This window comes from Oncorhynchus keta, chromosome 29 (genome assembly GCF_023373465.1).
Source record: "Oncorhynchus keta strain PuntledgeMale-10-30-2019 chromosome 29, Oket_V2, whole genome shotgun sequence".
In the NCBI taxonomy this organism is placed as follows: Eukaryota; Metazoa; Chordata; class Actinopteri; order Salmoniformes; family Salmonidae; genus Oncorhynchus; species Oncorhynchus keta.
Window position 1 is genome coordinate 15,079,694 of NC_068449.1, and position 23,622 is coordinate 15,103,315.

A 23,622-nucleotide genomic window follows, 5' to 3' on the forward strand; every position below is an offset into this window, starting at 1 on the left:
GTGGTTTAAAGAAAGGGACAAGTCAATTGAAATAAAGGACATTTGTGCAGATATTATTCTACAGAATATACAAAAACCATTGAAATCGTAGATATTAGGAACTGTTTTATGCACTTAAGTATACAGGCATTTCCGATACACTGAGTGACACACAAAGTGCAAATTAAATCAAAAAGATATGCTAGGGAAACATTATATTAGCGATGTCCTTTATACAAATAATGTAAAAATAGCCTTTTCTTGTGTGCAATACCTTTTATTTGAGTACTTTTGAAATCCTTAGATATACAGTGAGCTCCAAATGTATTGGGACAGTGACATCTTTCATTTGGGGGTAAATTCATCCATATACGGTGAACCGTTTAGAAATTACAGCACTTTTTGTACATCGTCCCCCCCATTTACAGTTCTATTGGGCACAAAATAACCTGAAAGAACCAAAACAAAGATCAAATACATCCAACAGGTGACTCCCAAAATGACAACACATTATTTACCATTCATTTCTATTAGGCACAAAACAATCTGAAACACAACCAAAACAAACAGCTAATTATTTTCAACAAGTTTGTAGAGTCACAAGCTTGATGTAATCATTGTGTGCTAGGAATATGGGACCAAATACTAAACATTTGACTACTTTAATACACATACAAGTGAATTTGTTCCAATACTTTTGGTCCCCTAAAATGAGTGGGGGGTAAAAATTGATGTAATTTCTAAACGGTTCACCTGATATGAAAATAAATAAATACCCTCAAATGAAAGCTGACAGTCTGCACTTCAACCTCATAGTCATTGTGTCATTTCAAATCCAAAGTGCTGGAGTACAGAGCCAAAACAACAACACATGTGTCACTGTCCCAATACGTTTTGAGCCTCACTGTACATTCAAAAGTGCATTGACGACATCTGGTTTTGCAAGTCAAAATGCTATTTTTAAAAATACAGTACAGAAAGTGAGATATAGCCTAAGGCAACTTGTGAACACGCACGCGCACACAGAGGGCAAATAAAGCAAACAAAAGTGGATAACACATTTCTGGAAGTGCTAGAACAAGACCAAACACTTAGTCCACAACCAGCACATACACATTCAACACTATAGGGGTGGATACAAAAGTCAAATAATTGACTAAATTAACAAAATATAAAAACGAATACTTAGTGGTGGTGACATTCTACATTTAGAGAATGAGAAAAGAAATATCTAAAACCTCCAAGAAAGTTCTCAAAACAAATGTAAAACTTTGCTGATTCACCGAACATGGAAAAGTATAGGCTATATAAAAATCATAAAAATGAAGATCCATTTAAAATAGTGTCCTTACTTCTCAATGAGCCAGTGCATATGAAAAGGGGAAAAGATATAAGAATGCCATAGAAATTTTAAAAGACGCAAATATATATGAAATGACAGCCTTTTGTGCATATCTTAGTCATCTCCATACAAAGCTAGCTGTCACAGAGAGGTCAGAGCCAGAGAAGAACAACAAGCTGAGCCACTTCTTTCAATACTAGCACCTCTACAACAGCCCTGGGGAGGGGACAGACATCTTTTGCAAGACAGGAAACACCTCAAGTCGTCTGAGGTGTTACTGCAAGTCATATACCTTAACAACACCAACAACACTCTGATACTTCCTGGAAGCCACACTAAGAGCATAAATTAAACTTAGGCACAGATCTAGGATCAGCTTGTCCTCCTCAAATCCTAACTTTAAACATTGGGGAGGGGAATACAAAACCGACCAAAGATCAATCTCTAGAGGCAACTGCATTAGGAGAAGATGTTACAGGGCCTCCAGGCTTCCCTTGTTCAACGAGTCCACGGTTCCTCTGGCAGAATAGAATAACGTCTTTGCGAGACATGCGTGCAAATGAACTGAGCTGTTAATGAGACATCTTGCACAATATTATTGTTGTACTGAATGCGGCAGAGTATCTTAACTGTACAGCGCATTGGGGAGCAAGGACCTGAGGGGAGACCTGCTGTGTGCAGTCTGCTGCTGACTGTGGATCAGTTGAGGATCTACAAAACATTCATAATAGTATGGCTTTGCTCTTTGGCCAATGATCCAAGAACAGTTTAAGAGCAACAGGGAAGTGTTAACAAATGGCCAGTCTCTTTAGCTGCTCATCCAAAAACAGTTGATGAGCAATATGAAGGATTCATTACAAATATGGTAGGTATATTTGGCTGCAGCTGATCCCAATACAGCTGAGGGTCAACAGAAGAGACATCACAAAATGGCCACTTGACAGACAGTGTCTTCGGCTGCTGCTGATCTGAGGACAATTCTAGTGCAACAGGCACACATCAGGAGGCATTCTAACTCGTCTGTTGCTGACTCTGGATCCGCTCCAGCTTGTTCTTACAAACGTGGAAGTAGGTGGAGAGACTCTTGTTCTCGTCCAACAGTTTGTTGTGTTCCTGAATCAGACGGGACGTGTTCTGCTGCTGCCTCTCATCCTGGTGCAGCTCAGAGATCAGCTCCTTCCTACACATCACCACCACAAAGGGAGAGAGAACATGCTTAGCGTTTAGGTAGAGCCTATATTCACTGTAACTGTACAATAAATGACTACACAGGAAAATACTATACAGTTTTGGAAACGAATTCTAATGAATTTACTCATGTTAAGAGTAACTGGTATCACAACAGATACAACAAGTAAACCAGTAAGTTATTAGACACACTAGAGTACAGTGCCATCTGAGGTACAGTGTCTGCAAATTGAATGAACGTCTTCTGTCGAAGCATAGGGAGGCTGGTAAATGTTTATTTATTTGAAATTGTGCAGGATGAAAACTCGAGATGCACCATCTCTTTTTCAACTACCCCCCCCCCCAAAACAAACGGTTCCAAGAATAATATGCAATTACTGTTTAACAATAAAAGGGCGCCGACAGAAAAGGGCGCCGGCAGAGATAGAGATGGCCGCCTCGCTTCGCGTTCCTAGGAAACTATGCAGTTTTTTGTTTTTTTACGTGTTATTTCTTACATTAGTACCCCAGGTCATCTTAGGTTTCATTACATACAGTCGAGAAGAACTACTGAATATAAGATCAGCGTCAACTCACCATCAGTACGACCAAGAATATGTTTTCCGCGACGCGGATCCTGTGTTCTGCCTTAACAAACAGGACAACGGAATGGATCGCATGCAGCGACCCAAGAAAACGACTCCGAAAAAGAGGGAAACGAGGCGGTCTTCTGGTCAGACTCCGAACAAGGGCACATCGCGCACCACTCCCCAGCATTCTTCTTGCCAATGTCCAGTCTCTTGACAACAAGGTTGACGAAATCCGAGCAAGGGTGGCATTCCAGAGGGACATCAGAGACTGCAACGTTCTCTGCTTCACGGAAACATGGCTCACTGGGAAGACGCTATCCGATGCCGTGCAGCCAACGGGTTTCTCCACGCATCGCGCCGACAGAAACAAACATCTTTCTGGTAAGAAGAGTGGCGGGGGCGTATGCCTCATGACTAACGAGACATGGTGTGATGAAGGAAACATACAGGAACTCAAATCCTTCTGTTCACCTGATTTAGAATTCCTCACAATCAAATGTAGACCGCATTATCTTCCAAGAGAATTCTCTTCGATTATAATCACAGCCGTATATATCCCCCCAAGCAGACACATCGATGGCTCTGAACAAACTTTATTTAACTCTTTGCAAACAGGAAACCATTTATCCGGAGGCTGCATTCATTGTAGCTGGGGATTTTAACAAAGCTAATCTGAAAACAAGACTCCCTAAATTTTATCAGCATATCGATTGCGCAACCAGGGGTGGTAAAACCTTGGATCATTGTTACTCTAACTTCCGCGACGCATATAAGGCTCTGCCCCGCCCCCCTTTCGGAAAAGCTGACAACGACTCCATTTTGCTGATCCCTGCCTACAGGCAGAAACTCAAACAAGAGGCTCCCACGCTGAGGTCTGTCCAACGCTGGTCAGACCAAGCTGACTCCACACTCCAAGACTGCTTCCATCACGTGGACTGGGACATGTTTCGTATTGCGTCAGATAAAAATATTGACGAATACGCTGATTCGGTGTGCGAGTTCATTAGAACGTGCGTCGAAGATGTCGTTCCCATAGCAACGATAAAAACATTCCCTAACCAGAAACCGTGGATTGATGGCAGCATTCGCGTGAAACTGAAAGCGCGAACCACTGCTTTTAATCAGGGCAAGGTGTCTGGCAACATGACCGAATACAAACAGTGCAGCTATTCCCTCCGCAAGGCTATTAAACAAGCTAAGTGTCAGTACAGAGACAAAGTGGAATCTCAATTCAATGGCTCAGACACAAGAGGCATGTGGCAGGGTCTACAGTCAATCACGGACTACAAGAAGAAACCCAGCCCAGTCACGGACCAGGATGTCTTGCTCCCAGGCAGACTAAATAACTTTTTGCCCGCTTTGAGGACAATACAGTGCCACTGACACGGCCTGCAACGAAAACATGCGGTCTCTCCTTCACTGCAGCCGAGGTGAGTAAGACATTTAAACGTGTTAACCCTCGCAGGGCTGCAGGCCCAGACGGCATCCCCAGCCGCGCCCTCAGAGCATGCGCAGACCAGCTGGCCGGTGTGTTTACGGACATATTCAATCAATCCCTATACCAGTCTGCTGTTCCCACATGCTTCAAGATGGCCACCATTGTTCCTGTTCCCAAGAAAGCTAAGGTAACTGAGCTAAACGACTACCGCCCCGTAGCACTCACTTCCGTCATCATGAAGTGCTTTGAGAGACTAGTCAAGGACCATATCACCTCCACCCTACCTGACACCCTAGACCCACTCCAATTTGCTTACCGCCCAAATAGGTCCACAGACGATGCAATCTCAACCACACTGCACACTGCCCTAACCCACCTGGACAAGAGGAATACCTATGTGAGAATGCTGTTCATCGACTACAGCTCGGCATTCAACACCATAGTGCCCTCCAAGCTCGTCATCAAGCTCGAGACCCTGGGTCTCGACCCCGCCCTGTGCAACTGGGTACTGGACTTCCTGACGGGCCGCCCCCAGGTGGTGAGGGTAGGCAACAACATCTCCTCCCCGCTGATCCTCAACACGGGGGCACCACAAGGGTGCGTTCTGAGCCCTCTCCTGTACTGCCTGTTCACCCACGACTGCGTGGCCACGCACGCCTCCAACTCAATCATCAAGTTTGCGGACGACACAACAGTGGTAGGCTTGATTACCAACAACGACGAGACGGCCTACAGGGAGGAGGTGAGGGCCCTCGGAGTGTGGTGTCAGGAAAATAACCTCACACTCAACGTCAACAAAACTAAGGAGATGATTGTGGACTTCAGGAAACAGCAGAGGGAACACCCCCTATCCACATCGATGGAACAGTAGTGGAGAGGGTAGCAAGTTTTAAGTTCCTCGGCATACACATCACAGACAAACTGAATTGGTCCACTCACACTGACAGCGTCGTGAAGAAGGCGCAGCAGCGCCTCTTCAACCTCAGGAGGCTGAAGAAATTTGGCTTGTCACCAAAAGCACTCACAAACTTCTACAGATGCACAATCGAGAGCATCCTGGCGGGCTGTATCACCGCCTGGTACGGCAACTGCTCCACCCTCAACCGTAAGGCTCTCCAGAGGGTAGTGAGGTCTGCACAACGCATCACCGGGGGCAAACTACCTGCCCTCCAGGACACCTACACCACCCGATGTTACAGGAAGGCCATAAAGATCATCATGGACATCAACCACCCGAACCACTGCCTGTTCGCCCCGCTATCATCCAGAAGGCGAGGTCAGTACAGGTGCATCAAAGCTGGGACCGAGAGACTGAAAAACAGCTTCTATCTCAAGGCCATCAGACTGTTAAACAGCCACCACTAACATTGAGTGGCTGCTGCCAACACACTGTCATTGACACTGACCCAACTCCAGCCACTTTAATAATGGGAATTGATGGGAAATGATGTAAATATATCACTAGCCACTTTAAACAATGCTATCTTATATAATGTTACTTACCCTACATTATTCATCTCATATGCATACGTATATACTGTACTCTACATCATCGACTGCATCCTTATGTAATACATGTATCACTAGCCACTTTAACTATGCCACTTTGTTTACTTTGTCTACATACTCATCTCATATGTATATACTGTACTCGATACCATCTACTGTATGCTGCTCTGTACCATCACTCATTCATATATCCTTATGTACATATTCTTTATCCCCTTACACTGTGTATAAGACAGTAGTTTTGGAATTGTTAGTTAGATTACTTGTTGGTTGTCACTGCATTGTCGGAACTAGAAGCACAAGCATTTCGCTACACTCGCATTAACATCTGCTAACCATGTGTATGTGACAAATAACATTTGATTTGATAACAATGAAATAATAATAAGAAGAAACTGAAACTTACATTTACACCATAAAAAGTTGTTAACTACTAATAGGCATAAAACGATTAAAAACAACTGCTACAACTACTAAGAAAACTAAATACCTATAATTAATATACATAATGTGACTTAAGTGACTGTGAATATATACAGTGCCTCCAGAAAGTATTTATACCCCTTGACATATTCCACATTTTGTTGTGTTACAGCCTGAATTCAAAATTCTTATTTATTTATTTAACCTTTATTTAACCAGGTAGGCTAGTTGAGAACAAGTTCTCCTTTACAACTGCGACCTGGCCAAGAGTAGAGCAAATCAATTTGAAACATACAACAACACAGAGTTACACATGGAACAAACATACAGTCAATAATACAGTAAAAAAGTATATATACAGTGTGTGCAAATGTGGCAAGATAAGGGAGGTAAGGCAATAAATAGGCCATGGTGGCGAAGCAATTACAATATAGCAATTAAACACTGGAGTGATTGATGTGCAGAAGATGAATGTGCAAGTAGAGATACTAGATACTATAAGATGTACTGTACAGTAGTGGCCAAAAGTTTTGAGAATGACACAAATATTAATTTTCACAAAGTAGAGATACTGGGGTGCAAAGGAGCAAGACAAATAAATACATTCAGTATGGGGATGAGGTAGTTGGACCGGGTATATTACAGATGGGCTATGTACAGGTGCATTGATCTGTGAGCTGTTCTGACAGATGATGCCTAAAGCTAGTGAGGGAGATATGAGTCTCCAGCTTCAGTGATTTTTGCAGTTAGTTCCAGTCATTGGCAGCAGAGAACTGGAAGGAAAGGCGGCCAAAGGAGGAATTGGCTTTGGGGGTGACGAGTGAGATATACTTTCTGGAGCGAGTGTTACGAGTGGGTGCTGCTGTGGTGACCAGTGATGTGAGAGAAGGCAGGGCTTTACCTAGCAGAGACTTGTAAATGACCTGGAGCCAGTGGGTTTGACGACGAGTATGAAGCGAGGGCCAGCCAATGGTTGCAAGGGTGGGTAGTATATGGGGCTTTGGTGACAAAACGGATAGCACTGTGATAGACTGCATCCAATTTGTTGAGTAGAGTGTTGGAGGCTATTTTGTAAATGACATCACCGAAGTCGTGGATCGGTAGGATGGTCAGTTTTACGAGGGTATGTTTGGCAGCATAAGTGAAGGATGCATTGTTGCGAAATAGGAAGACGATTCTAGATTTAATTTTGGATTGGAGATGTTTAATGTGAGTCTGGAAGGAGAGTTTACAGTCTAACCAGACACCTAGGTATTTGTAGTTGTCCACATATTCTAAGTCTGAACCGTCCAGAGTAGTGATGCTGGATGGGTGGGCAGGTGCGAGCAGCGATCGGTTGAAGAGCATGCATTTAGTTTTACTAGCATTTAAGAGCAGTTGGAGGCCACGGAAGGAGAGTTGTATGGCATTGAAGCTCATCTGGAGGTTGGCCAGACGTATACAGAATGGTGTCGTCTGTGTAGAGGTGGATCAGAGAATCACCAGCAGCAAGAGCGACATCATTGATGTATACAGAGAGTTGGTCCGAGAATTGAACCCTGTGGCACCCCCATAGACTGCCAGAGGTCCAGACAACAGGCCCTCCGATTTGACACAGTGAACTATATCAGAGAAGTAGTTGGTGAACCAGGTGAGGCAGTCATTTGAGAAACCAAGGCTGTTGAGTCTGCTGATAAGAATGTGGTGATTGACAGAGTCGAATGCCTTGGCCAGATCGATGAATACGGCTGCACAGTAATGTCTCTTATCGATGGCGGTCATGATATTGTTTAGGACCTTGAGTGTGGCTGAGGTGCACCCATGACCAGCTCTGAAACCAGAATGCATAGCGGAGAAGGTACGGTGGGATTCGAAATGTTCGGTTATCTGTTTGTTAACTTGGCCTTCGAAGACCTTTCTAATTTCAAATGCAGGGTAGAATAGATATAGGTCTGTAGCAGTTTGGGTCAAGAGTGTCTCCCCCTTTGAAGAGGGGGATGATTGTGGCAGCTTTCCAATCTTCGGCAATCTCAGACGATCCGAAAGAGAGGTTGAACAGGCTAGTAATAGGGGTTGCAACAATTTCGGCAGATAATTTTAGAAAGAGAGGGTCCAGATTGTCTAGCCCGGTTGATTTGTAGGGGTCCAGATTTTGCAGCTCTTTCAGAACATCAGCTATCTGGATGTGGGTGAAGGAGAAATGGGGAGGCTTGGGCGAGTTGCTGTGGGGGGTGCCGGGCAGTTGACCGGGGTAGGGGTAGCCAGGTGGAAAAGCATGGCCAATGCTTATTGAAATTCTCAATTATAATGGATTTATCAGTGGTGACAGTGTTTCCAAGCCTCGGTGCAGTGGGCAGCTGGGAGGAGGTGATCTTATTCTCCATGGACTATACAGTGTCCCAGAACTTATTTGAGTTTGTACTACAGGATGCAAATTTCTGTTTAAAAAAGCTAGCCTTAGCTTTCCTATTGGTTCCTAACTTCCCTGAAAAGTTGCAAATCACGGGGGCTATTTGATGCTAATGCAGTACGCCACAGGATGTTTTTGTGCTGGTCAAGGGTCTGTTACTGGTTCTACATTTTTTGAATGGAGCATGCTTATTTAAGATGGTGAGGAAGGCACTTTTAAAGAATAACCAAGCATTCTCTACTGACGGGATGAGGTCAATATCATTCTAGGATACCCCGTCCAGGTCGATTAGAAAGGCCTGCTCGCTGAACTGTTTTAGGGAGCGTTTGACAGTGATGAGGGATGGTCGTTTGACCGCAGACCCATTACGGATGCAGGCAATGAGGCAGTGATCGCTGAGATCCTGGTTGAAAACAACAGAGGTGTATTTTGCGGGCAGGTTGGTTAGGATGATATCTATGAGGGTGCCCGTGTGCCTGGTATTGTTAATTTGTGTGAAATTGTGTGAAATTGTGTGAAATTTGTGTGAAATTGAGGGCATCAAGCTTAGGTTGTAGGATGGCCGGGGTGTTAAGCATGTCCCAGTTTAGGTCACCTAGCAGCACGAGCTCTGAAGATAGATGGGGGCAATCAAAAATGGATTCAATCAAAAATGGATTCAGATTTTTTTTCTCACCCATCTATGCACAATACCCCCTAATGACAAAGTGAAAACATGTTTTTAGAAATGTTTGCAAATGTATTGAAAATGAAATACAGAAATAACTCATATAGATAAGTATTTCCCACTCCTTTTCTATGACACTCCAAATTGAGGTCAGGTGCAAACGATTTCTAGAGTTTCCAAGAGCACAATGGTCTCCATCATTGGGAAATTGAAAAAAATATGGAACTACCCAGACTCTGCCTAGAGCTAGCAGAAGGAGTTCAGGCAGGGAAGTGAGCAAGAACCCAATGACCACTGGCTAAGATGGGAGAACCTGCCAGAAGAAAAGTCTCCACAGCACCAATCTGGGGTTTTTGGGAGAGTGGCCAGACGGAAGCCACTACTGAGAAAAAGGCACATGACAGCACACCTGCAGTTTGCAAAAAGGTACTTGAAAGACTCTTGAGATTATCAGGCAAAATATTATGTGGTCTGATGAGACAAGAATTGTACTATTTGGCCTGAATGCACAGCACTATGTCTGGAGAAAAACAGCCACAGCTCTTCACCAGTCTCTCTACCGTGAAGCATGGCGGTGGAAACATCATGCTATGGGGATGCTTTTCAGTGGTAGGAAATGGAAGACGGGTAAGGATAGAGGGAACAATGAATCAAGCCAAATAAAGGCATATACTTGGATAAGAACCTGCTTCAAAGTGCAAACAACTTTATACTGGGGCGACGATTTACGTTCCAACAGGACAATGACCCTAAGCATACAGCCCAAGCAATGCTGGAATGGCTTCCGAAAAAGATCTGAAAGTCCTTGAGTGGCCTAGCCAAAGCCCAGACTTGAATCCCAAAGCAAATCTGTGGAATGGCTTGAAGATTGCTGTTCACTGCCACTCCCTATATAATTTAACAGATCTTGAGAACATCTGCAAGTAAGAATAGGAGAAAACCCCCAAATTCAGATGTGCAAAGCTGATACAGACATACCAAAGATGACTCAAAGCTGTAAATTGCCTCCAAACGTGCTTCTACAAAGTATTAACTCAGGGATGTGAATATTTACAGTACCAGTCTAAAGTTTTAGACAAACCTACTCATTCCAGGGTTTTTCTTTATTTTTACTATTTTCTACATTGTAGAATATTAGTGAAGACATCAAAACTATGAAATAACACATATGGAATAATTTAGTAACCAAAAAGGTATTAACAAATAAAAATATATTTGAGATTCTTCAAAGTAGCTTCACTTTTCCTTGATGACAGCTTTGCACACTCTTGACATTCTCTCAACCAGCTTCATGAGGTAGTCAAATAAAGGTAAACCCTGGAATAAGTAGGTGTCCAAACTTTTGACTGGTACTGTATGTAAAAAATATATTTCTGTATTTTACTTTCTTTTAAATTTGCTAAAATTAAAAAAGCATGTTTTTTTACTTTGTGAATATGGGGTATAGTGTGTAGATGGGTGAAAGAAAAAAAGCAATTTAATTGATTTTGAAATCAGGCTGTTCGACAACAAAATTAATAAGTCAAGGGGTATGAATACTTTCTGAAGGCACTTTATATATGGTAATATGTGACATACTTTCTTTGGGTGAGAAGGGTGATTTCAGTCTGCACTTTAAGGTACTCCTGGGCCATTCTGCAGTGCTGCTCAAACACAGCCATGGACTCTTTGGAGTTAGAGAATGGGGCCAGGGGCTAAACACAACCCAGAAACACACATCACCGTCATGCACTTACAATTTATCACATTGTTCTTATTGTAAATGACTTAACTTCTTTAACATATTTCATATTTCAAGTAGAGGACACATGAAATCCCCAAAAAGGCAGTAAGTAAGCTTTTAGATAGTGTATCAAATGTGACTGGTTGGTTATCAGTATCAGTCAACATTGAAGATGAATGGAGAAAGAACTCCCCATTCCTGCAGTACCTGCAGCTGGTGATCCAGTGTCAGATATGCCATGGGGATGGAGCTGTCCAAACCATTCATATCTGAAGACATAGAAAACATACTGGTAAGTATGACATGTTTACTGTATGTTGTATGGTACTGCCCCCTGGTGAACACTGCAGTGACAATGTGTCAGACATACAGTAGATTCCGGTCATATAACATATTCTGTAAGCTGGCTCTATTACGACAACCAAAACTAAATAGGGCCCATACCTGTGGGACTGATAGAAACCCTCAGCTCTGGCCCCGCTTGGCCAGCACATTGCCCTTTGATCTCAGTGGGGGCAGGACTCTGGGTACGCTCACGATCAGGCAGGCTCTCCACGCTAGCCCTTCTGGACGAGGGCAGGCTGGGGCGTAATGTTCCAACCTGAGAAGGAACATGAACAGCATGAACATTGGTATGGATGAGATAACATAATACTCCAACTATATCTGCATCACCTTTGATTGTTTAAACTGAAGTGGAAATCTAGCTTCAATGCTTTTCAGGGTGTCATCTCTCCCTTGACAGTTTGTTCTGTGTTCCATGTTGCTTTCAGTTCGGTAGCTGTTGATAGTGTTGTCTGCATAGGAACCTACAGAAGAGACGATGGCGTTTTCAATCTGTTTTTACAGAAACTGCTGCAATAACAGAATCTTCTGAATTTCATGAATATGCATTTTGATAGCAATTACTACATAGCACAATGTTAGTACAATGTAAAGTGATACTTGTCAACAACTGTTAATAAAATCCGTCAACCTTCACAGAGTATTTAAATCTATGGGACTGGCCTGTGCTTGTGGCTGAGGATGAGCCACTCCTACTGTTGCCTGGACACTGGTGAGGGTACTGTAGAGGCTCATCAGATCCTGGGAAGTACTGCATACACATGGAGGAAGAGTAGACAATGCTAAACAGGAATCGCAGATCTAAAATCAAACTCTCATAAACTGTGGAAGAGACACCATTTGATAACTTAAGAAAGAAGCTGCAGGTTTTTACTAACATCTATGGGTTATTATTAGTGCTGTGAATGTGAAGTTCTGACCTCATGGGTCTGTGGGGTTTTCCAGTACTGTACCTTCATGAGGCTTGCCATGGTGTTCCTGACCTCCTCCATGGAGGGCCTCTGGGAAGGGTCTTTGTCCCAGCAGTGCGTCATCAGATTCTCGATGGGCTCCGGGAGGTCCTTTATCAGGGGGGGGCGAGTCCCTGACAACCCATACAAGAGAATGGCATGTCAGTGGGGGAATATCAATAGCCTAAAGTGGCTTCCTCTACTCATCTTCATCTAACAACTAGGTAAGATTTTCTTTCAAACCTATATTCCACTTCAATACACAGACATTTTGCGGTTTCGGTTTTATTCCTCTGTGTGTATGCAACTGCACTAAGCGTCTGTTAACCTCTCACCTCTGTGCACGGCCCACATGATGCAGAAGGCCGATCCTCCAATCTCGTCAAAGGGCTTTCTACGAGTGATCCCCTCCCACAAGATGATGCCCCAGCTGAACACATCACACTTCTCACTGTAGTTACTGCCTGGACAACAGAGTCACAGAGAGATACAGGTGAGTGAAGGAATACAGGTTAGAGTGAGATCCTAGATTGTTCTATTGGTGAAACAGAGAGACTTGGTGCTTGGTCCATTTTGGTCTTCTGCTTTTGAATGAAAGGAGGAAAACCCCTTGCTAAAGGTTACTTGCCTTCAAACACTTCTGGTGCCATCCAGGCTGCACTTCCTTTGTTGTTGGTCATGTGTGTCTGGATGTCACAGGCTGTCCCAAAGTCGCAGATCTTCAACACTGTGCCACCCTGTACAAGTAGCAGACTGAAACACGTGGCTATGGTTTAGGTTCAGAGAGTACAACCTCATTAAACCTCTAGAAGTCTAAGCTGTTGGGGGGAATTGTTTTGCGAAGGCGGCCTTAACATGGATCATTTAGCTACTTGATTTTGAATTTAGCCTTTACTACTACTACAGCCCATAGAAACACATTGAATAACACACAAATTAAATTAACACACAAATTAAAAAAGACTGTCAAACAAATAAAACATAAGCAATAAGGTTTTAAAGTGTGTGTCCTATATCTAGGAGATATAAGAAAGCTCAGAAAATATTTAAGTTTTTTTGGACACATATTTAACCCCTTATTTTTTGTTGGCACAAAACGACCTCCATTTGTTTGTATGGGTTACCTTCAGACGAGTCCCATGGCACTTGCGGGGGTCATAGAGCAAACGTGAGTCTCTCCTTTCCATAGTGGGGTCATATTAGTTTGTAGCGCAAATGGTTCAGACACTACAGACAGTTGTGGGGGTCATAGAGCAATGAGAGTCTCCCCTTTCCATAGAGTGGTCATAATAGTTTGACGATACAGACATTTCGGACGCTTCTGACATTTTAGTGAAACTACCGATTTTCAGGATGTCTCATGATCTGAAAAACACAGCTGCAGCTCGGCCACTTTCCACCCCAGATGCAGAAGGCTGACATTGCAGTGGATTGAGACGCAGCCTATGCAAAAGAACGGATATCTCTAGCTTAAACTGACAGATTCTGATGGGATTTAAAAAAATGTTACTTAGATGTGTTAATAGACTCTTCTGGATTAAATATACAGTACCAGTCAAAAGTTTGGACACAGCTACTTATTCAAGGGTTTTTCTTTATAATTTTTTAAACTATTTTCTACATTGTAGAAAAATAGTGAATACATCAAAACTATGGAATAACACATACAGAATCATGTAGTAACCAAAGAAAGTGTTAAACTAATCAAAAAATATTTTAGATTCTTCAAAGTAGCAACCCTTTGCCTTGATGACAGCTTTGCACACTCTTGGCATTCTCTCAACCAGCTTCACCTGGAATGCTTTTCCAACAGTCTTGAAGGAGTTCCCACATATGGTGAGCACTTGTTGGTTGCTTTTCCTTCACTCTGCAGTCCAACTCATCCCAAACCATCTCAATTGGGTTGAGGTCGAGTCATTGTGGAGGCCAGGTCAGCTGATGCAGCCCTCATCACTCTCCTTCTTGGTCAAATAGCCCTTACACAGCCTGGAGGTGTGTTGGGTCATTGTCCTGTTGAAAAAAACAAATGACAGCCCCACTAAGTGCAAACCAGATGGGATGGTGTATCGCTGAAAAATGCTGTGGTAGCCATGCTGGTTAAGCGTGCCTTCAATTTGAAATAAATCACTGACAGTATCACCAGCAAAGCACCCCCACACCATCACAGCTTCTCTTCCATGCTTCACGGTGGGAACCACACATGCAGAGATCATCCGTTCACCTACTCTGCGTCTCACAAAGACATGGCGGCTAACCAAAAATCTCACATTTGGACCAAAGGACAGATTTGCACCGGTCTAATGTACATTGCTCATGTTTCTTGGCTCAAGCAAGTCTCTTCTTCTTATTGGTGTTGTCGTGATGTTGGTACCATTAATGCGATGACGATTATTTTATCTAATCAATTAACTGTTTAATTATTACGATGATTAAACTAATCATGTAACAATTAACTCATTAGCAATCTTGGGTCACCACGGAAAGTTTGTTTAATGAGTTACCGTTTCCCAAATTAACTCTACAGATATAAATATATCGTTATACCAGTCATCCATTAATTATCATTACCTCATCAGTCTCATTCAGAACGTTGTTGACTTCAAATCTGCACCAACCCTAGTCTACACAAATTGGCTTAGTAAATAAATAACTAACTAAACAAATAACACAGAATTACATAAAACACACACAGGATAGATTATACATTGGTTACTAACATGATGCAATGAAGTCCCTAGTGGACTAACCCGATATGATGGCTGGTTACATAATTTAAAAAATGTTTTATTACTTTTTATTTAACCTTTTTTAAACTAGGCAAGTCAGTTAAAAACAAATTCTTATTTAAAATGACAGCCTACCGGGGAACAGTGGCAGAATGACAGATTTTTACCTTTTTAGCTCAGGGATTCGATCTAACAACCTTTCGGCTACTGGCCCAATGCTCTAACCACTAGGCTACCTGCCGCCCCAATGAAAGGGGATGGGAAACTAAAGAGCGGGAGGAGAGACAAAGGGATTCAACTATCATACATACAGTTGAATAATATGCTCATTGTAAATGTGGATATTTAGCACCCTAACAACCGCTCATTCGGATTTAGAAATACAAAGTACATATTTACGCTTGTATGTCTTTGTCGTCTCACTCTGGTGAAATCACTCGATCAGTCTGTGGAGAGTAGTTCATCAGAAAGTCTCTGGTTGTCCACCAGAGGTCACCATGTCCTTTGTAGTTGTAGTAGGTTGGTCTCGGAGTGTCTGATAGAACGCATCTTCCAGAGGTGTACCACAGGGTGTTCAGTGGGCCTTAGTCTTCACTCTGTTTGTTTAGAATAGATACCCTAGAGCAGGTATTCCCAAACTGGGGTATGTGCAATGCAGTTGGGGGTACGCCAAATAAAAATGTGATTCACATTTTTTTTATTTTAAATAATGTTTTTTTTCCCTTCACATTTTCAAACAGTATATTTATATTTTCCAATGGGGCTATACATTTGGGTGAGTTTTTTTCTCTCGCCTGAGTAGCCTCGTTTCACTGGCAAAAATCTAATTAAACCTTATAGTGTTCAGTGTAATAACAACACAATGTCAAATATAGGTAGCCTATTCAAATAATTAACATCCAATCACATTAACCGTTACTCTCTCGCGGGAAACCTTCACTCTTGCACAGACATTCAGAAATGAAACATGACAATTTGAAAAATAAGCGACGGGAGTTTGAGTGAGAATAAAGACGACTTTCGAGTAGTAAGACATGTATAAAAGCAAACAGATACCATTTTTGTACATATTATTTTTATTTAACTAGGCAAGTCAGATTTTTACCTTGTCAGCTCGGGGATTCGATCTAGCAACATTTCGGTTACTGGCCCAATGCTCTAACCACTAGGCTACCTGCCACCACATTAACCGAGTGGCTAGGGCAGGCAAGCTCCATACCATTGTGGAGGACGTCATTCTTCCTGCTTCCACGGATATGGCTGGGACAATGCTGGGGGAAAAGGCCAAAAAAACTATACAGACAATGTCTTCATCAAACAACACTGTTTCAAAACGCATCGGTGACATGGCAGGAGATGTTTTGAAACAATTACTGCTTCGCATACAAGCCAGTGAATTATACGCATTACAGCTGGATGAGTCAACAGGCATGGCGGACCTGGCACAGCTCCTGGTAAATGTCCGTTACGTTTAAGGGGGGGTCAATTAAGGTATACATCCTTTTCTGCAAACCACAGAAAATCAGGACAACATGAGAGGATATTTTTAAAGTACTGGACATCTTTGTGACATCAAATGGACTTTGGTGGTCAAGACGTGTTGGTATCTGTACTGATGGCGCAAAAGCCATGTGCCACGCCCTGACCATAGAGAGCCTTTTTATTCTCTATTTTGGTTAGATTGTGGTGTGACTAGGGTGGGTAATCTAGTTTGTTTTATTTTTTTATGTTGGCCTGGTATGGTTCCCAATCAGAGCAGCTGTTTAGCCTTGTCTCTGATTGGGGATCATATTTAGGCAGCCATTTCCCCACGTTTTTTTGTGGGATCTTGTTTTTGTGTTGTTTGTTGCCTGTGAGCATTCCAGAAAGTCACGTTTTGTTTATTCTTTATTGTGTTTTTGCGGTTCACTTCAACTAAAATATGTCGAACCAATTTCATGCTGGGCTTTGGTCCGAGTGTGATTAGGACGATCGTGACAGAAGATCTCACCACAACAGGACCAAGCAGCGTGCCCAGGAGGAGATCAAGGAGAAGATATCCTGGATTTGGGAGGAAATTATGGCAGGAGACGAAAGCCTTCCTTGGAAGCAGACGCAAGGAGAGAAGGGAGGACAGCGACAACGCCGGGGTTCGCGGCCACATAGAAAGCCCAAATGGGGGGGGGCACACGGGGTGGTTGGCGGAGCCGAGGAGTGAACCATAGCCATTCTGGGAGAAGAGGGAGAAATTGGAGGAGAGTGACCTGAGAGAGTCAGAGACCGTCAGTGAGTTGATGGAGAAATTGGAGGAGAGAGAAATGAGAGAGTTGTTGTGTTGATGTATGATGCACGACATTCGCCCTAAGGAGCGTGTTATCGGTCTGATGCCACCTGAGTCAGCTCTCTGTACTTGTCCTGAGGAGCGTGTTATCTGTCTGGTACCATGTGTTCCGGCTCCACGCACCAGGTCTCCAGTACGCCGCAACAGCCCAGTACGTTCTGTGCCAGCTCCCCGCACACGCCGTGCGAAGTGTGTCATCGTTCAGGTACAATTTGTGCCGGCTCCACGTACCAGGTCTCCAGTGCGCCTCCACAGCCCAGTACATCCTGTGCTAGCTCCCCACACTCACTGTGTGAAGGTTGTCATCTGTTCTGTACCAATTGTGCCGGCTCCACGCACCAGGTCTCCAGTATGTCTCCCCAGTCCGGTACGTCCTGTGCCTGCTACTCGCACTTGAAGTGGGTGTCACCAGTCCGGTATCACCTATGCCGTCTCCACTTACTAGGCCTCAAGCGCGCCTTCCCAGTCTGGTACGTCCTGTGTCTCATCCTCGTGCCACCTGTGCTGGTTAGATGTGCCACCTGTGCCGGCTAGATGCCAACCCGGACCCTCCCCTATAGAGTCAGGTTTTGCCGCACCTTTGGGGGGAACCGATTTCACGCTGCGCTTTGTTCCGAGTGTGATTACGGCGACTGTGACACTATGACAGGGATACATAGTGGAGTGGTAACGCGCGTGCAAGCAGTTGCTTCCGACACCACTTGGGTAAACTTCCGCATCTATCGAGAGGCTCTTGCTGCCAAGGGAATGCCTGACAGCTTGAAAGACGTTTTGCACACTACAGTGAAAATGGTTAACTTTGTTAAAGCAAGGCCCCTGAACTCTCGTGTATTTTCTGCATTATGCAATGATATTGGCAGCGACCATGTAACGCTTTTACAACATACAGAAATAGGATTTTACATGTATTTTTTTTCTCACCTTTATTTAACCAGGTAGGCTAGTTGAGAACAAGTTCTCATTTACAACTGAGACCTGGCCAAGATAAAGCAAAGCAGTTCAACACATACAACAACGCAGATTACAGGGACTCTCCACAACTATATTCAATGTGTGGGACAAAATTGAGGCTATGATTAAGAAGTTGGAGCTATTTTCTGTCTGCCTTAACAAGGACAACACACAGGTCTTTCCATCATTGTATGATTTTTTTGCTTGCAAATTAACTCAAGCTTACGGACAATGTCAAATGTGATATAGCGAAGCACCTGAGTGAACTTACTCTGGTACTGTCCCGAAACGGATGACACAAACAACTGGTTTCTTTATCCCTTTCAGGGAGACAGGACGGACAGCTGATAATCCTCGCAGTAGCAGACCACGTGTAACAACACCTGCACAGGGTAGGTACATCCGAACATCACACCTGCGGGACAGATACAGGATTGCAACAACAACTGCCCGAATTACACCAGGAACACACAATCCCTCCATCAGTGCTCAGACTGTCTGCAATAGGCTGAGAGAGGCTGGACTGAGGGCTTCTAGGCTTGTTGTAAGGCAGGTCCTCACCAGACATCACCGGCAACAACGTCACCTATGGGCACAAACCCACCGCTGCTGGAACAGACAGGACTGGCAAAAAGTGCTCTTCACTGACGTGTCACGGTTTTGTCTCACCAGGGGTGATGGTTGGATTCACGTTTATCGTTGAAGGAATGAGCATTACACCAAGGCCTGTACTCTGGCGCGGGATCGATTTGTAGGTGGAGGGTCCGTCAGGTTCTGGGGTGGTGTGTCACAGCATCATCGGACTGAGCTTATTGTCATTGCAGGCAATCTCAACGCTGTGCGTTACAGTGAAGACATCCCCCTCCCTCATGTGATACCCTTCCTGCAGGCTCATCCTGACATGACCCTCCAGCATGACAATGCCACCAGCCATACTTCTTGTTCTGTGCGTGATTTCTTGCAAGACAGGAATGTCAGTGTTCTGCCATGGCCAGCGAAGAGTGGGGTACCATCTCACAGCAAGAACTGGCAAATTCTTTTTTTGCTGAGTTCATTTACGACCGTCATAAAACTGCCTAACTCCATCCCTCTCCCCCTCTGTGGGAGAGAGAGGGCGCTGTAGAGCTGACTCACTGTAACCTGATCCTTCGGATCTGCACAGGAAAGTCATGAGTGTCCTTTAGTTGTGGTTTCTTTGCAGTAGTTCGACCATGAAGGCCTGATTCACGCAGTCTCCTCTGAACAGTTGATGTTGAGATGTGTCTGTTACTGGAACTCTGTGAAGCATTTATTTGAGGTGCAATCTGAGGTGCAGTTAACTCTAATGAACTTATCCTCTGCAGCAGAGGTATCTCTGGGTCTTCCTTTCCTGTGGGTCTTACTTTTTCAAACCCTTTCCTGGGTCTTCATGAGAGCCAGTTTCATCATAGCGTTTGATGGTTTTTGGAACTGCACTTGAATAAACTTTGAAAGTTCTTAATTTTCCAAATTCACTGACCTTCATGTCTTAAAGTAATGATGGACTTTTCTTTTTTGAGCTGTTCTTGACATAATGGACTAGGTCTTTTACCAAATAGGGCTATATTTTGTATACCAAACCTACCTTGTCACAACAACTGATTGTCTCAAACACATTAATGAAATAAATTCCACAAATTAACTTTTAACAAGGCACACCTGTTAATTGAAATGCATTCCAGGTGACTACCTCATGAAGCTGGTTGAGAGAATGCCAATGCGCAAAGCTGTCATCAAGGCAAAGGGTGGTTAATTTGAAGAATCTCAAATATATTTTGATTTGTTTAACACATTTTTAGTTACTACAAGATTCCATGTGTCATTTCATAGTTTTGATGTCTTCACTATTATTCTACAATGTAGAAATGAGTAAAAATATAGAAAAACCCTGGAATGAGTAGGCGTGTTCAAACTTTTGACTGGTACCATATATACATTTTTTTTTAAGTACTGTAAACAGATTGCAAAGTTCTGGTAACTTTGCCACAATTCCCTGGTTTTCCAGAAATCTTGGTTGGAGGACTCCTGCATTTTCTGCTTATTCCCTCATAATTCCAGGGATCTTCCCACCGCGATTTCTGGAAAACTGAGGAAATTTGGGAAAGTTCCTGGAATTTTGCAACCCTGAAACAGGCAGTTAAGCAACAGCACAAACAAAAGGGCCATACTTGGGTGGTTTGAGGTCTCTGTGAATGAGGGCCTTGGGTTTCATGGCGTGGAGATAGGATACACCCTGAGCACACTGCAGACACCAGCTCATAGTGTGGGATGCACTGTACTGGGGCAGGGGCTCAGCTCCATGCAGCACTGGGAATGGACAGACAACACAGTCGAGAGAGAGAGAGAGAGAGAGAGAGAGAGAGAGAGAGAGAGAGAGAGAGAGAGAGAGAGAGAGTCGGGTGGGGCGCACAGAACAGACAGAGATACATTATTAACATGGTAACTGGCACAGACCCTCACAGATCATGATTGAACAATGACATACAGTAGGAATCCCTTGCACAAGACACCACACTGAACTAGACAGAAATATAGTGGGAGATTGATACACTGTTAAATGCACTTCGAATAAAATGAGGGATTCAAGCTATGGTTGGCAAATAGAAGCACTAACAATACACTTATTGAAATAGCTAAGAAATTACATGAAATAAAATACTATGTTGAAATGAAGCTGAAATGATTTCTTACCATTGTATAAGGAGCCACCCTCAGCATATTCCATAACAAGACACACCTGTGTGAGAATGTTACAATCATTTTGATAAAAAGGAAAAACACTTAGTGTATGAGATTGCAAACGGTGGGGTTAATATAGAGGAAAATCTGTAGACCTATTAAATGAATAATAAATCACTAATAAATTAATAATTACGCATGGGCCTAAAGTATATAATTGAACACCAGGCAAATCATACTAAGACAACTCTCCTGAATGTACTCACTGGATTATCACATGAGCCATAGAGCTTGACAATATTTGGGTGATTTACTCTGGAAAGCTGGCGGAGCTGGATGAAGAAGAGACATGGATAAGTGAAACGGATCTCACCATCTTAACATTCATGTATTGCTTAATTTACATTGTAACTGGATATCATTTGACTGCTGCTACCTAATATCAAAAGAGTCCATAAATGTTAGCGGGAATTTTTATATTGGGATAACAAAACTTATTTCAACAATAGACTAGACCCCCCAAAAACAGGGTTAAATGAAAAACGATGCTTTACAGCAGGTAAGGAGAGGAGGTTCCTGTACCTCTACTACAAAAGCTTTCCTCTCAGATTCACTCTCTATGGTCTTGATGGCCACATCTTTGCCTTTCCATTTAGCCTTGAAGACAACTCCAAATGTCCCTCTGCCAACAACCTGGAGAAACACAAAGAAACAAATGTCACACATATAAAACACAGCAGCTCTAGTCTAGTAACATGCTTTCAATGAAAATGTTGTGTTTTCACAATAATGTATATAAACCCTGGATTGCTGATGCTTTGTATTGGCCAATGAGAGGCTTTGATGCAGCCAGAAGAAGCAGTCATCCATAGGAATTAATGGAATTCTACAGTATTTCAATTAAATGTTTCAAGGTCAAAAATATACAGTAGCAGTCAAAAGTTTGGACACACCTACTCATTCAAGGGCTTTTCTTATTTTATACTATTTCCCACATTGTAGAATAATACTGAAGATGTAGAAAATAGTAAAAATAATGAAAAACCCTGGTATGAGTAGGTGTCTAAACTTTCAACTAGTACTGTATTTTCTTTATACGTTAAAGACAATATTTATATATTTTGTTTAATGTTTAACTTACATCGTACAATTTGAAACTATGCATTAAGGTGTCTGTAATAGAATAAATATGGAAAAAACAAATGTAGACATTAATAAATGCATTTCTATAGCTTCCAAAGTATTTTTTTACAATGGTGGGGTAGTGCCAAGATGGAGACGAGGTGGTATATATAAATAGTGAGTATATAAATAATTGTGTTTGAATTTCTGTCCCTTCTGTGAATCCTGGACAACAGGTCCTCTTCTAGGTTATAATCTGACATGTTGCTGAGTGGTGGTCGGTCTGGTAATTTTCTGTATAATCTACTAAAGCAATAAAGCCAGAGGAAGTATGGTATATGGCTAATATACCACGGCTAATGGCTGTTCTTATGCACAACGCGGAGTGCCTAGGCGGAGTGCCTGGACACAGCCCTTAGCCGTGGTGTATTAGCCATATATCACAAACCCACGAGGTGCTTTACTGCTATTATAAACTGGTTATCAACGTAATTAGAGCAGTAAAAATAAATCCTTTGTCATACTCGTGGTATACGGTCTGATATGCCATGGTTGTCAGCCAATCAGCATTCAGGGCTTGAACCACCCCGTTTATAAAAATCATTAGATACTGCTGTTTTTTTGAAAGAGGTAGCCTATCTTGGCTCCATAGTTTAAACTGACACAGAAGTGGCATGGATGATCACAACACTAAACTTCTATTCAACAAGGTTACTGTAATTTCCCCTCACAAAAGGCGAATTGTTTGGTACAGCTATCATACGACACTTACCTCTTCAACTTCTATGTCCTCATATTCTATCTGTTCGAAGGGATAGCCAGGAGGAGTCTCAAGCATCTTGAAGGCTGTAAGGATTCCGCAGAGCAAGCTAGAATACAACAGACTGTATTAGCATAGTGTCTGCCGTTAAACTGACCAGTCAGTTATTTAGACACAGGATTTATTTTCATGTTGCAGCGCTAGATATTTCATGCCACAAACTGGGTTGCACAACCCCTCCATAATAATTTCCATTCGCTGTTGAAACATACATCAGGAAGTAAGAAGCTGTCCACTCCAGCAAGGCGCTGTTTCGAACACTCAGGACGAAGAGTTACATTGTATCAAAAGCGATAAATTAGGACAAGCTGTTTATCATCATTATGTATGACGTTTTGTTACATCCACCTTGGAAAAATCAAATGGCATGAACAGCAAATTAGAACGAGTTTGATCATGTCAGAGTCAAAACAAATGCCGTTTGTTCTATGGTTTGCGCAGTGAAATGTTCGCAGGCTTGTGGT

The 23,622-nt window shown here is 42.9% G+C and overlaps 1 protein-coding gene across 1 annotated transcript; it reads right to left on the reverse strand.

Annotated features, from left to right (window-relative positions):
- Positions 1 to 85: 85 nt before the first annotated feature.
- On the reverse strand, positions 86 to 23,602 carry LOC118362329 (mitogen-activated protein kinase kinase kinase 7-like). Its single transcript, XM_052486095.1, has 15 exons — positions 23,371 to 23,602; positions 23,111 to 23,207; positions 21,799 to 21,909; positions 21,483 to 21,548; positions 21,229 to 21,274; positions 20,706 to 20,844; positions 13,147 to 13,275; positions 12,858 to 12,982; positions 12,526 to 12,656; positions 12,236 to 12,323; positions 11,903 to 12,036; positions 11,672 to 11,828; positions 11,435 to 11,496; positions 11,083 to 11,198; positions 86 to 2,501 (listed from the first exon to the last, which is right to left on the reverse strand). The coding sequence occupies exons 2-15, from the start codon at positions 23,174 to 23,176 to the stop codon at positions 2,333 to 2,335; spliced, it is 1,539 nt and encodes a 512-aa protein (XP_052342055.1). The 5' UTR covers positions 23,177 to 23,207; positions 23,371 to 23,602; the 3' UTR covers positions 86 to 2,332.
- Positions 23,603 to 23,622: the final 20 nt, after the last annotated feature.

Bases quoted from the DNA above. Each gene is read 5' to 3' on its own strand.
- LOC118362329 (XM_052486095.1), bottom strand. From the start codon at position 23,176: ATGCTTGAGACTCCTCCTGGCTATCCCTTCGAACAGATAGAATATGAG. The intron at 20,845-21,228 runs GTAAGAAATCAT...GTCCATTCCCAG, and splicing joins GGGTGGCTCCTTATACAATG to TGCTGCATGGAGCTGAGCCC. The intron at 12,037-12,235 runs GCCAGTCCCATA...TCTCTTCTGTAG, and splicing joins ATCCTCAGCCACAAGCACAG to GTTCCTATGCAGACAACACT.